The 18,507-nt window shown below is 39.3% G+C and overlaps 1 protein-coding gene across 1 annotated transcript in view; it reads right to left on the reverse strand.

The window, feature by feature from the left end:
* HSD17B12 (hydroxysteroid 17-beta dehydrogenase 12) overlaps positions 1-18,507 on the reverse strand; it is an 82,956-nt gene that overhangs the window by 13,904 nt on the left and 50,545 nt on the right. The window contains 3 exon segments of the mRNA XM_083863247.1: positions 3,443-3,477; positions 13,650-13,694; positions 14,657-14,721. Of these exon segments, the coding sequence (XP_083719373.1) occupies positions 3,443-3,477; positions 13,650-13,694; positions 14,657-14,721 (145 nt within the window).

Genomic DNA, 18,507 nt, shown 5'->3' on the forward strand with positions numbered 1-18,507 from the left:
AGATCAATATCTTGATTTATCCTCTCAGAATACAAAAGAAAAATGACATTTATTTAAATGAAAGACTGAAATTTAGATTCGATAAAAGAAAGTGCTCTTCTCCTATTCAGACTAGGGAGTACTTACCACAAAACTTAACTGAGGACAAAAGCTTAACAGGATTCAAAGCAGGATAAGCATTGATATGGATAAACACGAGCCTCACGCTTTTAAAACAAACTGAAGCTTTAGAAGAGAGGCTGACATTCAGACTGCCAGCACAGGTCTTGCAGTGTCTGGCTACGCTGCAACTTTCTAGCAGGAGTCGTGACCACCACCTAGATGGAGTGAATTAATGGTTTGACCCAGTGAAGAAAATCCTCTCAGAAATACAAAACATTAATAGCAGCCCCTTGCAGAAGCTCTGTGTATTGGTCTCTTTGAAGCAGTCAGTGACACTGGGGATTTCGTGGTTTGTATTTTTACATTTTAAAGAAAACAGTCCTAGCCTTAAAAGCTCATAACTTAAAACCTACAGATAAAATGAAATTGAGAAGCATGTGAGTAGGGGGAATACTTTCAATTACTCCAATTACAATTCTGCTTCTTAGAGGAATTGCAGAATAAATGTTTTTAGGGATGGATCTGAAGAATTACTCAAGCATCAGTGTGGTAAAAAGAAATGTTGGCTCCATCGAATTCGACTGTGCCATTAATGGGAAAAAAAACCCAAAACAAAGCCAGACAAAAAAGTTGGTTAAGATGAAGAGAGGCAGGCCCACACCCTCACACCTCCCGGTCATTCTACCTTAAGTGGTCCAGCACCAGGGAGGCTATATTTAGCCATCTCCCTGTTGCTGTGGCAACCAGCGCCTGCTCCAGCTGCATGCCAAGTGGAAAGAGCAAGCTTCTTCTGTAATGTAATTGTGCACTTGCTACTTTCCTGGCAATAAATACCATAGTTTGGTATTTGTCTAGCAACAGCCAACTGATTTTTGGTGGTGGTGGCTTTTTTTTTTGTTCCCAAAGACATCAAGCCTTGATTTTCAGTTCCACAAGTTTCCCATCTCAGACAGTAGCCTGCATATTTATACAGGAACTGCTCATTTAAGTGTAATAGGAAGCTTCAGATAATAAATTGTCACTTTAAGTGTTCAGAGCACAGGAGAGAAGTCACAGCAGAGAATCCAAACACCATTACCAGAAGCAGCCTTCATCTAATGCTGCTGTGTTTATCATAAATAAAAAGTAAAAGGCACACCAAGATGCAGCTTTGTTTTCTCTATCAGACATGGATGCAAAGCATGCTCTATTTTTATATTTATCTTGCCATATATTGTCATAAACCCAACATTCAAATACACAGAAGTACACACTAGAGCAAGCTGCAAGATGCTCTAACACACGGTGTCACATCTATCTACTCAACATGCTCTCCTCCTTGAACAAGTGAGGAATGACAATGAGATTCTTAGCCTAGCCTTATTCTTAGAGCCTAGAGCCCTTTTTCTAGCCTGTGGTCCCATGTGAGAAATATATGGCTGACCTAAAGAGCAGCTGAGTCCAGCTCCAATTCATTCATGCCCTTGGATTTGCTGAACATCCATGTCCTTCTGTGGTTACAGACTCCTAGCGGTATTAATGGCTTGTGAGCTATGACAGTGCAGGACTTGGCAGCTGCAGGCATTGCTTCTGTGCAAACCCAACCAACTTCACAAAAATCAGACAGAAAATGGAAGCTTTTTAAAATATTTTTCCCTGAGACAGAAAACCAAGCCTGTCATCCAAATAAAGCAGTCTTTTAAAGTGGTTCCTTATATTCAGGAGAAAGTTCAAGATGTGTACTTAATTTTTTTTAACCACTATTAACCTTTTCTTTCCAGGCTTCCTGAACATTTACCCCCGGAATCCTTGACGTAGTCATGCAGTTAGAAAAGTAAGAGGAAAGATGATGTGTGCTCAAGGGCAGTCAGAACCAGAAGTCAACAGGATCCTGGTTTGCAGCCTTTCTTTCAAATCTTACCTGTGTGTATGGGTAACAGAAAAACCTATACAGGATATTCTGGAAGTAGAGTACACATCATTCTGTCCTGAGAAGCTGAAGAGAGAATTCTGCCAAATAGATAGCTACAATATTGCTTTAGACAAAGAAGAAACTGAGGCAAGAAACAAGAAACTGTGAAGAGTTTTTAAGTTCCAAAACCCGATAATGAAACAACATTAAATCCTCTTGAAAGTATAAAGGTTTTGGTCATGCTGATACCTTCAGAGGACAGTGGTTTCACAAAAAACAAGTCCCTTTATTGATCAATAATAGTACAAGGACAAGGAGTAGCTTTTGACCTACAAGCCCTGAGTACGTCACCCCTGTACTACAATCCTCACCCTCTTCTCCAGCTTCTTTGGGAAACATTATACTCCTGCCCCAGAGCTTAGTTTTGGGTCTTTATTTCTAATTCAAATCTCTTTACATGAAATAAACTTATTCATATCTCCTGATTAGCTAAGTAAAAGTCTTAGCTCACCATCAACCCTGATGTGCTAGACACTGATTCCTGTACTAACCACTAGCTCTGACAGTTTGCACCCAGGAAGAAGCTTTGTTTTAAAAGTGAAACATCTATGCATCTGTGCAACACTTGAACAACTGAATTCTGGTTGCAATGAAGACTCTCAGACAGTGGGATGACACAAAATAAACTCTTTTTTTTTCATCATCTTTGCTAGATTTGGAGGCTTGTCCCATATACAGGCTCCTCCTGCTGTAGTCGTTTGCATGGTTCTAACAGTTTTCCCCAGTAGTGTGAACATGGCTCAAGCCTGATCCAGGGCAACCCCCAGCAAAGTAGGGTTGGCACCCCAACAGAGATGGCAAAGAACCAACAGAGCCAACATCAGTTGGAAAACAGTTTGCAGGGACTAAATAGAAATCATGAACCTTTTGGTTTCACCTGGGAGCTAGCTGGGAAGTCAGTGTACGTCTTCCCTGTCAACAGTGGTGTGTTATTCTAAAGAGCTGGTCTCCAATTCTACTTTTCCAAATGATCACAGCCTTTCCTCAATATACCTCCTACTGTATAATGAGAACATATTCTTTGCATCCATTTTACTTACAATGACTTAGAGAAATAGCCTTAAGAAGGTTATTCCCAGGAACTGTAACCACCCCCTCAGAATAGCAGGTTGTTGAGTTAGTGCTGATGAGTCAGACGGGCTTTTTAATTCTGTTCTAAAAGGAATCACCACAACAGTGGAGAAGGGAGAGGAAAAATAAAAAGGGAATCGAGTGGAAAAGGCTTCCACCGTCTGATGATTCATGCACCATCAGCGTGACTCACCCAGCATTACTCTGCCATTAAAACATGGAGACTAGGCTGATTAGTCACAGTAATGAATTTTTCAAGAAAGGATTCTCCCCTATAAATAATGATGACTTTGTCTGGATAGTGTTAGTGTGACTCACCTTTCCAGCATGCCGGGCAGCACCAATCGTGTCATCTGCAAAAGGAAAACATTCGTGATGGCTGAGAATGCAGACACCAGACAGCCAGAGACCAAGGGAAGCCTCCCTTCCTCCCAGAAGCAGCTGCCACCCACTCCACCCCAAGCACGGCTCGGGGAAGCAGAGACCATACTTTGCGTAGGCAGTTTATTTTTATTCTACCTGGATAACTTGGCTCTGTCAAGTAGTGTGTGCACTGAATCTGGTGAACCCATCTAGCTAGTAGCACAAGAGTAAATAAAACAAATGTCTTCACCACTCTGCAGCATCCATAGCCTCTAAAGAACATTAAAACACCAGAGTACTACAGTATATGCACCAATTTTCTCTCCTTGCAAAAAAAAAAAAAACAAAAAAAACCTGTCTTCCTCAATATTGACTAAATTTACCACCTATTCCAAGATTCAAAATATTATCCAATACATTTTAGGTAGGCTTACTGAACAGCTGAATTTAAAACAAAACAAAAAAAAAAAAAAAAAAAATAGGGAGCAGCAAGAGCACTGACAGAACTAGTGAACATGAGTTTCCTCCATTATTACCTACAAAAAATACTTAAGACTCCAAAATATTTTTTGCTGATTACACAAATGTTTTCACACTGAAAAAGCTACACCCCCAAGAGGAAAGTCACCTGGCAAACCTCCTCACTGCTCTGGAAACTCCTGCCTTTATTATGACTGTGAGCAATCCATCTCCAACTGACTGAAGGATTCTCCAGAGCAGTAATCCTAAAACAAGATTCCCAGTTGCAGACAGAGCACCTCTGACAAAGGAGACAAATTAAGCACTGATCCAAACTTGGAGAAAATTTTAATTAATGTAAAATAGTTAATTTTCCCACTACTAATTACTACCATCCTAAAATACAATTTAAATCCAAAACTTCTGCCTTCCTGAAATAGTACCAAATTCCTGCTTGTGCCAAATTCTGCCCTGCCCCAACTAATCCTATGAATAATTGCCACTGACACCAAAGACAGATCACACAAGAAATATAAACTGCTACTACTTTTGACATCTAAAAGGTATTCCAACAGTTTTTGAGAACATGGGAGGTGGGTAATAAAATACTAAAACCAGCACACACCAAAAGGTAATGATAGTCCCACTGACCCCAAATTACCTTGATAGCTTAAAATAAAACATTTAATATTTGAATAGTATGGGGAAAAAATACACACAAAAGAAATCAGTATATACAGGCACACAACACCTGTAAGCACTTTCATTACAAAGAAACATTTTATTGTACGAACCTACTCATTTTATTATCACCACTGCATTAGCCCTTACATATGACTCAGTCTGGGTTTGAGATTTTATTGTTTGTTTGTTTTTATTTTTTAATTATAAAACATACCCTTTTCAGGAATAAAGGAGAAAAAAAACTCAGTAAACAATCTCAGTTGATTGCAGCTGACACACAAAGAAAATGCTAGAGAAGGGCTGTATTTTGCATTTTATTGGCATTTCTCCCTTAGAATAGATTCTGCCATCAGCCACACTGCATGACAGTTTTGATAAGGGACTGTATAGGCAGGAGTTGAACAGGCCTTCCTTTCATGAAGTCAGCTGTTGACACACTTAGCTGTCAGCACTGCCCCAGAAGTCAAACTAAGTATTCAGAGCTGATAAGCATCAACAAGCTAAACAGATCTGATGCAGCTTCAAAAAACCCTCTAGTATTAAGTTTAAGCATACATGAGCTTTTTCACACACTAATGCTTCAAAAGAGATATAGAAACAACTGTTTATTTTAATCTTAAAGGATAAAGAATGATTTGGGCTGATTTTAAAGACTAGTTCAAGACTGGAAGAGCTTTTATCTGATCCAAGTTTTATGATCTCTTCCACAGATCCCTTGGCAAAAAGCAGCATACTGCTTCTTGCCTCTCAGAGCAGTGTAATGCTGCATATCATCTCCACAGATTGGCACATGGACATGGACTGGAATTGCCTTCCCTTAGGCAACCCATAAATGATCTGAAAAACCAGTACACAATTTCCCACTGTAGTGTAGGGGAGACCCCACATTTGAAACTTTGTCATAAATCCACACAAATGCATTTATGGTCTAAATCCAAATTGCAACCCACCAAGCAACTCTAACAGTTTATCATTAACCTGCTGGCTACTAAAATATGCTACAATAATTGGTGGACTTACATAAAATAAAAGGCTATGAAGCCATTGACAGCTTAAATACAGCAATAGGTACACAATTTGGAGAGAAATCAAGAAGTCTCTCACTACCAACTGTGTTAAATGGTTTGTTTCTGAAGTTCAGCTGGACAGGCAATCAATTTTTTTTCCTTCCACAGAAAAATACTGATGGCAAAACTGGATTTCATACTCAAGATTACTTCCTTTTATTTTACTAGAGTTCTTATTTTGAGGGAATTTCAAAATTCTGTGTAATAAAGCAAAATTTTCTATCAGTATTTTTACACCTTGTGATGTGTGAAAAAGATACATTTATGACTATTCAGTATCTTGATGTAAAAATAGTGTTATTTTTAAAGAGCAAGATAACAGAAGGCAGTGTTCTGAGTCAGACTCACCTGACCCAGCCAACTGCACACTCAAAGTGCATGATTGGAAAAATGCTGGCAGGGTATTCTGCAGCCATACTCAGGGTCTGGCAATTTTGTACACTGTACACACATGTAAAATATTTTCAGCACTAATTCAAATAAAACAATTAATAGCAGAAACATAGTTGTATCACTAAGAATGGTGTCAGTGGTGTCCACTCATGCTTGCATTGCAGGATCTTTATCCAAAACAGTCAAACTGGTTAACACTTATCTTCAGTAGCTGTAGTCTCAAACATGCTGATATGAAAAATGGCAGTTCAAAACCAAAACATCTAGAACTGAATAAATATCTCCCAAATTAAAAAAAAAAATCCAAATTCTAGCTAGTCTTGTTTAGAGATAGTCAGTTCTATAATGGCACCTCTTTCAAAAACGGCGAAGCCTTGCAAGTCAACCTATAGGAATTTGCACATAGGATGTCAGAGAACTTTACAGTAGTGTTTGTTTCTTTGCAGGCAATTTCACACAGGTAGAAGGAAGTGTCAGGAAGCCTAAAGGAGAGGTTGGGAGCTACCCGAAAAAGAGAGCCTTCAGCTGGTGATTACTGAATGTGGTTAGGCTTCCTTCACATAAGCTTTTTTCTGAAGGAATACTACTTTCCACAGAAATATGAAGGTTCCCAAGACTCTGAAGACTCGAGTAATTCCAGACAAGTGGTTAGGCTACATGAAAACTGCCAGCTCTTCCAAAACAAAGCATTTTTTCTTTCTGAAAATTTCCATTAGAGCAGAGCGAGCATGTGCATCTGGCAAATTTGTTCAGGACAGACTACTCAACATCAGAAGTTGTTAATCTTTGATATTTTACAGAGTCTGGCTAAAAATTATGTTTAGCACACAACCATGAAGAGTGGTTGTTGCACTCTGGTTTTTTCATGTGTTTTCCAATTATTTCACATACACATATAATGCTACCATAGAGTATAGTTCCTTTGGTTTGGAGGAGGGTTGCTTTGTTTTTAAGTCAACTTCGTTTATACCTAACCATCCAGATCTCAAGTTCCAGGATGCTCAGGGCAGATGACTAACTGAAGGTAGAGATTGATTATAAACCAGTTCAATAATCTTTTATAGGCAGCTATCATTTCTTGACATCCATTTATCTGCAACTGCCTTTATTACATTCCTGGCAAGCACTGGTCACATTGTCCACTCTTCCCCACAAAACTCTGTCCTCTACCTTCTAGCTTTAGGAAAAGTAACAACACTTTTACCCTAACAAAGCTCAGATTCCTACTTACAAACACAAGAATGCAGACACTTGTGGCTTCATTTATATTCTAAAGCAGGCACTACACTTAAAAGCTGCTATTAGAGGACTAACAAATATAGTTGGAAGTTATAACCATGGATTTCCTGCGATTTTTCTTTAGAAGAAAACCTCCCATTCTTAGTTACCATGGCGTTGTAGTCTTTTCTCAGTCTGGTCCAAGCAATAGCTCAGAAGTAGAGCCCTTGGAAAGAATAATAATATGCAAAATCTTGAATATCTTTTGAGTGATGTTACTCAGACTACTAAAATACAGCAGGAAAAGGTGAGGTAAATATTCAAAGTCATCTTTCAGATCTTATGGGCCCCACAACTGTCATACAATGCCAGAAATCTAATACCACAGTTGTATATTTAGAGACAAATCATTCTATGATGTTACAACTGCAAGTCATTCTTTCCATTTTGAAAGAGTAAAATAATACCCTTTCTCTAACTTTAGGCTATACAAATGAAACAAAGGGTGACGTTTGAGAATTTGGACAAGTTTGCTACAGTGTTTTGCAGCTAAGAAGTTTCCCTCATTCACAAACCTGGGGTGAAATTTTAACAACTCAGAGCAATATAACTTTTTAAAGATCAGGAATTCCCTGTGATGCACCCACTCATGTACAAAAACATCATTGCTACTACCATGCGACAACTCAAGAGTTTCTGGGCAGAGGATTCACACAAGTTCACAAATGCAGTATCTGTTTAACAAAGTTAACTGGCACCCTCGCCCGCAGAGAGTACACTGAAAAACTAAGGAACTGTTCTCAGGCACTGGTGGTTTAATTGATTGAGAGGCCTATTCTCATCATCTACAAAGTTTTTTAATGTGTCTCTCTTGAAACAGTAACTTCTTAATGTAGCTTGCACCCAAGCCAAACAAAAATTATTTCTATTTGTAAAAACTAGCAAGTACACCTGACATCAGCTCAGCTCACACAGTAACACATGTGGCCATGCCAGGGAAACTATGAAAGTAACAAACTCCGTTCATTTTCAGTGACTTTCCTCTGAGCAACAGTTTTAGAACAGAAAGTTTTCCCTATTTAGAGCCACAAACTTTTGAGTCAAGTTAAAAATTTAAAGCTGTCAAAATAACTGTATTTCTCCTCTTGCTCTTTACACAGGACAAAGACTGCTCAAATAATAAGGCTGAACTTGCTCTTTTCAAGAGGCAAAACACATGTTTGTGTCAATCCCAAATCGACAGAAAACCACAGAACTCTAGGATTTCCTGAATTTTCCCAAGTTACTTGTACTTTGAACAAAAATTCTCTGTGCTTCTCTGACTACTGCTTAAAAATATTTATCACAGCTACACTTCCCTTGATCCAGCTTTCTGTGTATCACACTCTCAGGTTCAAAGTCAGCAAGGTGGGAAACCACAGCATTGAATTTCTCCCTCTGGACCATCTGAATGATATTCATGACCACCTTCACAGGATGCTTACTCCTTTTCCAAGAGCTGGCAACTCCCTCTCTGTTTTAAACTTATATTATGTACTTAGCCAAATCATCAACCCCTTCTTTGATTATCACTTGGAATATAAATGTAAAAAAAAAAAAAATCTCTTGACTAGACTGGAATACATACTCACACACAGAGTGACCTCTTCTTACAAGTCAGTCTTGCCACTGTCCTCAGAATTATGTTCCACTTACTGTGACCCTTTCCACAGCAAATACAAAAATTCATATAGGGTTCTTAAGGGGAACAAGCAACTACCACCTGAATTCTGTAAGGTACCTTTACAGATGTGGTATTAGCTGCACTAGCCCAGCCGAACACACATTGGAGAGAGACGTCATTTCCTACTTCTTTTCAGGATTGATGCTTCCCAGACTTTTCTCCTTTCTACACACAGGTCTGCATAACAATACTTCCCCTCTTTCTCAAATACACTAACTTCTGCTCCTCCTTTTAATTTTATATTCATAGTGGGTTCTGTTGTTTCTTTCTTTCCTAAACTCAAAATTCAGACTTTGTAGTAGTTATTCCCATGTCCTGCCTAGGATTCACAAGCTGATGTCATTCACCTCTTAGTATTCCTCCATTACAAGGGGCAGCTGACACCAGATCTCTCAGCTCAACATGAAGTATTTTTTTACTTTGAAGTCTTGAGAAAATTAAAAGCATCTCAAATATGACAACAAAAATCCTTGATGTTGCAGGGCCTATTAGCCTTTTGTATTGACACTCAGTATGAAACAGGAGTAAAGTCATCAACGTGAAGACTACCACAGACAGAAGGGATGTACATGAACATAATTTACTCTCCTGCTTCATCTGTTAATGCCAATTTCCAAGCAAAGCCTGGCCTGCAAGCCTAGAATTTGCATCCCCCCACAACATAATAGCCTGCAAACCAATTCAACTCCTTGCTTAACCAACCGCTAAGCCAGCACTCCCTCAACTATTTAGTCCTTCTCATTTTTCAAGAGAACGTAAGTTTATGCCTCACTCCCAATGCAATTAGCATATTGTGATGCTGCAAAAGAAATCACAAACTTGCTGTTCCTTCCATACCAAGTAACTCTTGCAGCTTCCAAAGGAGAAACAAGGGCTCCCTGAAGCATTTGAAGCTATTCTTGGTGCTCATTGCAAACCCACATTTTCACTGGACAGCAGTTCTAGCACCCTTGGCTTTCAGGACATTAAGCCAATAGCCAAATCAAGCTTTTTTTCTGAAGTGAAACTAAAGACTGTAAAATACAAAAATTAATCAACTCAAGAAGATGAAGTTAATACAAAGGAACCATGATTAGAGCCATGCAGAACAACTCTAATTTTGATTTCTCAACACTTGCTGATTAATGAAAAAACTCAGGGATTTTGACGTGATATTTCACTCAATGCCACTCATATTTGTGTCACAAAATGCAACCAGATATCCAAAAGTTATAATACAAATCCACATTACCTGAACTGCTACCAACACTCATTAAAGTTCTGCTATTTAAATCCCTCCAGAAGCTTGAGGTGAGATTATGACAAGAACCATGAAACTACATATACTACCTCATCTTCTTCCTCATTTATTTGTCAATTCAATCCTTGTATATGACTACATTAAGTCTCAAGCTCTCTTGAGAAAATATCACAAATGAAAAATCTTCGTTCTATTTATGGCATCAAGACCCGTAACATCTATTTTTTTGTATATTATACGAACACCAGAGTAACTCCTGCACTGCACATCATCATAAAAATGTGATATTGCCCAGACTGCTTAAAAAGCATCTACTTTGGCTGGGGGACAGAGTAGTATTTTATCAATTTTTTTAATCAGTATTTTAAAAGACATGAGATTTCCAACACGTTTTAAGCAGTTTTACGTGGCTTCCCTTCAGTGATGTACAGGGTGCTTTAAAGGCACATCATGGTAAATCAACACTTCATGCCAGACTGAGTGAACCCCAAAATTGCATGACTGCGTGGTTCATGGGTGATCTAATCCAACAGTGCTCTAAGGACTTGATGGGGGCAGGCACGGCAGCATGGAATACGATTTGGGAAAGACACAGGTTTTAAAAGGTCTGACAGGAAACAAGTTCTCAAAATACCTGCCAAAATTTCATAGCATTAGATATTTTGTAGCTGTGAATAACACTAAACAGCAGGACCAACTAGGCTAAAAATTTGTCCTATGAGGTGAAGATGTCTTCTCTCTCAGTGTACCCTTCTTACATGTTGCATGTCCCCTAGGAAATCCAATGAGCTGACTAATGAAGAAAAAGATGGATCAAAAGTTAAGGGATGAGCATTATACTTCAAAACTGCCTATGCTTATGGCAACAAAACAGATTTCAACATTTCTGCAGAATCAATCCGTGCTAATTATCCTGACTTTCCCACTTCAAGTTCAAGGGGCCAGAACTGGAGTTACTTGACACACACACCAGAAGAGTTGTGCTGTCCAAAAGGTGCTGCTGATAGCACATGGTGCAGGTTACTGAGAGGACAGAGGATATCGTCACCTTTTAGGCTCTGACAAAGGTTGGCCCAAATGGCAAAGAAGTGGATGCCAATGCTCTAGAACATAACAGTACAGGTTATATGACATCTCTGACAAGGATCTGGAGATACTGTGGGCAGAGCCTGAATGGGTAGTAGCTCTGGCTGTCCTGTACTTTCACATTTCAGCAGTCCTTCAGCTTCTTGCCTAACAACTTTGTGCACAAACTTCATGTTTTTAGTCAGACGAGAAGAGAGAATATTCTTATTACTGTTTTTAAAAAACACATGTGTATATATATACACACACGTAAGAGATGGCATCAATCTCAAAAAACAGAACTAAATATTCACAGGATTACATCCTAAAAGTCTAAATGAAAAGATATACAGACTTCTCCTAATTTTTTTTTTACCATGATTCTCCAGTTCTATGGGTTCTCCTGAAAAAGTGTCATACAGATGGCATGCATCTCTAATGTGCTCTTCTCCACAAAACACTAAGCATCTGGCATGCCTACTGTTTAATTACACAACACACTCGTGCAGGAGAAAACATTTTCAAGCTTGGAATCCTATGCTCAAACTCTGATTAAATGCAGTAGCAGGAGTTGTTCACAGTCAAGAAAAAAGTTTTCAAACAGAAGCAAAAAACACTACTAACACACAACAAACAGATCTTTAGTAATTTTCTATATGTGCAAAAATAGCCATTTTAGAACGTGAAGAGGCTGAGAGGATGCAAATTTTACAAGAAGTTGTATTACAATTTTGTTAAATTGTTGATGAACACTGACACTACAACTGAAGCATTAGTTTACTTAGGAAAACAACAGAGTCCAGCTGCATCTCTGGAACTTCAGGTGTACGCTGAGTTAAACTATTACTCTACCCTCCCATCTTCAGAAATACATATTGAAGTAGTTCATCTGTAACTTTTTTACTCTAACAAAATGCTCCCAGGAAGACTGACACCCCAAATTCTTTTATCACTGAATAGTGCACTCCCTCTGCTGGCACAGCACAGACCTCACATCTCAGCAAAGGAGGTCTTGGAATGACACTTCTTCATATGTGCACCTGATGCAGCTCTGTTAACTTAAATTACTTCCTTAAGAGAAACTTTCCTTAAGAGAAAACTCATTAATAACTGACTTCTCTGATTAAATCTTGCAGGGGGACAAGAAGACACCATGGGTTGTCCTTCTCAGTGAACTAGAAAATCTGTACTTGTCAGGCTCACAGTCATTTTCCAGGTGAAAGGCTTCTGAAGTCTCACTGTTACGGCATTTCTAATTTTCCAACAAGTAGTTCTGAGATGTAAAATAAAACATACACAGAAGTAGGACCTTGCAGCAGTAAGCTGATATTACTAACTCCCATGCAGTGGCTGCATTTTCACTGTTTGTCTATGTTTTAATGAAGTGTGAGAATCTTATGAAAGCATTATTTTAAGAGGTGCTGTGCCTCCTCACATGGAAACCAGAGTTTAGGCTCCCCAAAAGAACTGTATTAGATTAATTTAGTACTTGACCTAATCAGAAGAGCTGCAAAAAAGTCAAATCTTTCGAGCCATCTTTGAAACTTCTAATATTTTAGCTTTAAGGCAGAAGGTTAACCCTCAGCTAATAGAGATACACAGGTATGCATAAGAAGGTTTGGCAGTGAATAGTCACAAGGAGTTTCATCAGCACATGCTGGTAATCCACTAACAGTGTCCCTGTGACACGTAAGCAGCTATTCCCTCCGTCCTTTCTAAGCTTTGATATACCAGGATGAAAATCTCATTTCTGAATGGACCTCAAGTTAATCAACAAGAGAACAGATATATGTTTTAGCCTGAAGTCATGCTGATTTCTTCTCAAGAAAACGTTCAGTTTAAATACCAAAAAGTGAAGGTAACTCCCTAAGTTAAGTTAATGCATGCTTCTGTGAGTTTGGTTTTCCTTCTTGCTCACATATTTTGCAGAAAATATTTAAGTGCCTTCTCACTACAGTGTACAAAAAACTTAGGCATACAGAGATAAGGGCTGCCCACCCCAAGAAACACAGATTCCGGAGAATGGGGGAGAAGAATGAAGCATTTACAAGAAGGACTACTAGAAGAAAAATTGTGAAGAAGCATTAAGTGCTGTTTTGTGTGCTTACCTTGCTCCTTTCAAACAGCTAATAAGCATCTTGCAACAAATTACATTTCACACAAAAATCAGAACAATCCAATATGACAATCAGAACCCCTGGGTTTCCCCAAGACAAAAAGTCAACCTGTAGTCTAACAGGTCAAAGTAACTCCCCTCAGACAACTGAATCTTGTTATGTGGTTTTGAATTATCAAGAAGTGTTGATAACTTACCTTACAAACAGACGTGATGTTAATGTTAATCATGTTGTCGATCGTCTGCAAGAACACAAAGTTTTGGGGTTTACTCATTTTAAGTCATTTGAACAGTATTTATACATTCTCTGGGTTTAAGTGCTGGGATAAATTACATGCCTTTTCTCCTTGCCTAGGTAGGAGATACTTGCTTAAGTATCAGGAAGAGTGACAGGCTTTCAAAGCAAAGTCTCTAAATTGCTCTTGGTCAGGTCTCATCTTTGATTAGGGACTTTCATTAATACAGAACAATACAGGTGTATCACAGTGAAACTATTTTCTAACATTATCTGCAATACTTACAAACATGAACAAATTGTTACATTTCACACATGTTTTAAAATTAACTACTGTATCTTACTCTTCACCATTTTAGTGACTTTAAGTTTATTCAGCAGGTTAAAAATTGGGATTTTTTTCTTTTCTGCTAAACATTATGAAGTTTATTTGAAGGTGAAACAAACACCAGATGTATTTAACAACAGTTAAGCAGAAAACACAAAACCATGATAGACTCAGTGAGCTACAGGGGTTTTAAAAAGAAAATCATGCACCAGTGAAATTGTTCATAATCAGAGTTTTCAATGTATCCGGTACAACCAAGACTGTCCCTACATTATGAACTGCCTAAAATGGTCATATTTAAGCTTTATAAGTGTTGTGAACTATGCAACTTTCATCCATGAAATTGCTTCCTTGCCTTCAGTCACATAAGAACCCCCCCAGCAAAAGCTAAAGCAGCTCATAAGCAACAGCCAGATGAGAGCAGGGGCAGGAGCAGAAGAAGCAGGGAAAAGTAAGTAATGAACAGCACCAAGAAGTGACACTGCCATCAGCAGCACTGTGTTATGTGCTTAAGGAAATCTCCAAGCTTTTGAACACTTTACTCAGAAAACCTCATTATGTGGGTTCCCTAACCAAACCTAAATACTTCTAATGTTTGCTAACCACAGTAAAACACTAGAAGGTACCACAAAAGCACTTACCTTCTCCAGCTCTGGAATATCAATAAAATATTCAGGATAAGCATAGGACATTCCCACATTGTTGACTGAAAGAAAAGGATGAATCAGATCACTTGGGTGCCCCCTGATTAGTGACAAATTTCAAACAATGAAATGTAAAATGTTATATTTAAGACATTCTAACTGCTTTGGCCAAGTTTCCTCAACTATAAATATCCCCGCGGACCCGCAGAGGAATGGGGGAGCACATGGACGGGCCATTTTAATGTGGAAGCGTTAATCCTCCCATTGTTTACAAGCTGCCGTATTTAGCACCTCGCACCCACGCCCCACAGCGCGGGGCTTGGGGGGCACGACGCTGCCTCTGCCACCACCGGGGGTGTCGAGCCAGAGAGCAGCTGCCTGGCGGGACAGCAGGTGAAGCCGTTTCACACCGTTCCCCCGATAAATAAATAAACACATAAGTGAAGCAGGAGCAAAGGCGCACTCCCCGCGGAGGGAGCGGCAGGCGCAGTGCGCGGCGCGGCCGGCAGGTGGCAGCAGAGCCCGGCCGGGCGGGCGGGCGCGTCCCGCACCCCGCCCCGAGCGCCGCCGCGCCCCGCGGGGGAACCAACAACAACAACCGGGACCCGCCCGGAGATTCCCCGCGGGAAACCCCCTCCCCGTCACCCCCGCACCTCCATCGAATCACTGAAACCTCCCAGATTTATTGATTTTTCAATACTTTTCACTGGCACGGTTTTATTCTCGGACCTGAAAGCAATACCCATTCTCTAAATCCCAACCCCAACAGGAGAAAACTTCTAATTCTGTTCGAAAACAGCGCTGCCGCTCTGCAGCCTCCAACTCCACAGAGCGCATTGATATGGAGACAAAAAGCAGCAACCAAAAGGGATCTCCGCTTCCTAAGTATCTGTTGTTCATCTTACGCAAGTGAATCGCGTGACATGTGGTTGCTGTGGCAACATTTTACATTTATATAGTGTCTTACACCCCAGAGAATCCCCAAGTGCTATGTATGCTCAGCAGCACTGGGCACCTCCAGGCAGGAGTCTGCACGGGGACAAGAAACCTCGTCAAAAAGGCATTGATGCCTTTTTCAAAAAATAAAATAAAATAGCCCCCTCCATCTGTGCCAAAAGCTATCGTTTTAAGACCAAGCCTGAAAGGTAATTTAAATATCAACAGGGATGCAGCAGGATGTGGAAGAAACAGGAGGAAGAGATTCTGGCAAAGTGCGCCAACTTCATTCGGAATTCCCTCAAGCTCTTTTAGTCCAGATCTTAGTGTATTTATGGAAGTTCATTAGTCATGCTCTGTGTTTCAAATTCTTAACTTTTAGATAACCTTTAAAAACTGAGGTGAGGAATTGAGGGGAACGGGAACTGGGCAAATTCCCAGCAGAGGTTTGCTATATTTAGAAAGAGTGAGAAGTTTTTAAAAGGAAGAAGATCCAGTGTTGCTACTGCTAGAGTGAACCAGGGTTTTTTTTCTTCTTTTCATCCAAAAATAAACTGTTTTTCATTCCATCTCCCTGGAAAGGATTTTGGCTATGAATTGTGGCAGGGTTATGGCACTAACCGTGGTAATTCTCTCCAAATTTAGAATGCCTAGAATGATTCATGCCACAGAGACAGTCACATGGAATTCACACCCCTTACTGCAAGCTGGGTCCCAAATATGCACCTTTCTGCTTTCTGCAATCATCTCTGCTGTGAGTTTGTGACAGATCATTAAAAAATTCATCTTTTGGGTTATAGCACCATATTTTAACTAGAAAAAAATGGATAGCAGCAGGGAAAGATACTGTCCAGCACAAACTCCTTTCAAGAATCAGAGCTATTTAAGAATGGCAAAAGGAAGATTTCCCACCTCTGCTTGTTTAACATATTGCTGTAGCTAGCACATGTTCGAAGTCACTGACAGACGCTGTTTTGAACACACAGCAAAACATTATGCAAACTCTTTTAGCCTTCCTACGTGGGTGAGAAGAAGCTTCCAAATAAGAAGTTTACAAGGATTTCAATCTGTAAGTACTTTAGTTAGACTCTGTGCAACTCCATAATTAGAAGCTTGTTCTTGAGCAGTACGTGTGGAGACTCCTATGTCTCCAAGTATAAGGTTAAAAAACAACCAGCATTGATCACTGGCAACTGTGCTGAGCTACCAATGCTTCCCATACCTACTGCTCCAGATGATGCCTGAAAGAAAAAAATATGCTAGAACCTGAGAACTCAACCCTTATGGCTGTTCTCATTTAAATCCATGTTTTCCCTCACACACAAACGTGAAAAAACATAGCTCAACAAAAGCAACATTCTGGATTGCAAAAAATATTACAGAATTTAAAATATAAGGCACTAAAACATGAGATTAATTACCATAAAAATTAAAATACTATGCTTCTGGGGAAGCCATCATCTGTGTGGAAAAACTACACGGGCAAATGGTTTCTATTATTACAGCTATATCTGAGGGGAAAGAAAATACCTACGTATCACATAATCTGATGATCTTGAGCACAAGATCTACTAAAACTGCTAGTGATCACTTAAGAAGGGAGGTTTTCATAAACCTGCACTGACAATGGCTGCAAGGAAAAAAAAAAAGTGGAGGAACTCAGCTGGAGAATACACAACTCTAGAGCATTTAGTTGCTATTTTTACCATGTTTTTAGCCAAGGTGCTCACGCAAATAAAAGCAAGAAGCAGGCTCTGTTTAAGGAATGTGCTTTGTTTTCCTGTAAGGAGCTTACACAAAACTTGACACACACATACACTGCTTTAGTGCCCAGTTTGTGCAAGGCTATAAAAAGTCAGATTTTCATGATTTTGTAAATCATCATAACCTAATCACAGCCTAAGAAATAATAAAAACCCTTCCATTGTGGATATGTGCCTTGCACAGTAAAAGGTTTGCTGGTGCTTTGAGACATTTAAACCATCTACCACTCTGCAGCAATTGCTACGTGACAGGCAGCTTGCAAGCCTTACACTCCCTGAGTGGATTTTGACAGGACAGATTAGAATGTACATTAATTTTACTCTTCAAAGTTTCCTTGGAACTTACTCCTTCAGAAACAAGAAACAAGGCATTCACAGCTGTGTCATAACCACTCTTTACACAAAACACATCCTTGGCAGTTGAAGTTACTCCAATGGCTTTGAATTTTTATAGCAATTAAAGACTGGATGCCATGAGTTGTATGTACTCAAAAAGTACTACTTAAAAGTAGTAGGGAGCATTCTGGGGTTTATCCTTTAATATTATTTTTTTAATTGCGTTTTCATATACACTATTTTCTTGAGCACTGTTTTCAAACATTGCACAACAAGATTTGTTTATTAACAAAGTTCATACAGTATATTATCACGTATATAAACAAATCTGTTTTGAAATACCCCAATATACCCCACAGTAATACCTAATATACCCCACAGTTGCAGCTCCTATTGCTGCACTTCAGGTTAGTAAAACAAGTTTTGTAGTGTGGAGTGCTTTATCAGATGATAGGTACTGGTAGATGTCTGAGCCACAAACTTTTTTTCATGTGTTTAACCATCACAGGTTCTCATCCCTATATTGACTAACCATAGAAATATAAGGATATGCACAGACATATGTTTTCCAAGGGAAAAAAAAAAAAAAAAAAAACAGAAAACCAATAAGTAATTGCCTTTACCCCATTGTTCAAAAAAGATTCAGGTAAACTGCTGTAATGTTGAAACTCTTCTTAGCTTGTGATAAAACATGTATATGAAATCACCTCAGTTCCACATTAGACAAATAATTGGAGGGATTACTTTGTCTTTTCAAGGACTCCCACACCACCTACACTCCTGTGATGTAGCAAACCATACTCAGGCATATTG

This window comes from Zosterops lateralis (genome assembly GCF_965231275.1).
Source record: "Zosterops lateralis genome assembly, chromosome: 6".
Lineage (NCBI taxonomy): Eukaryota > Metazoa > Chordata > Aves > Passeriformes > Zosteropidae > Zosterops > Zosterops lateralis.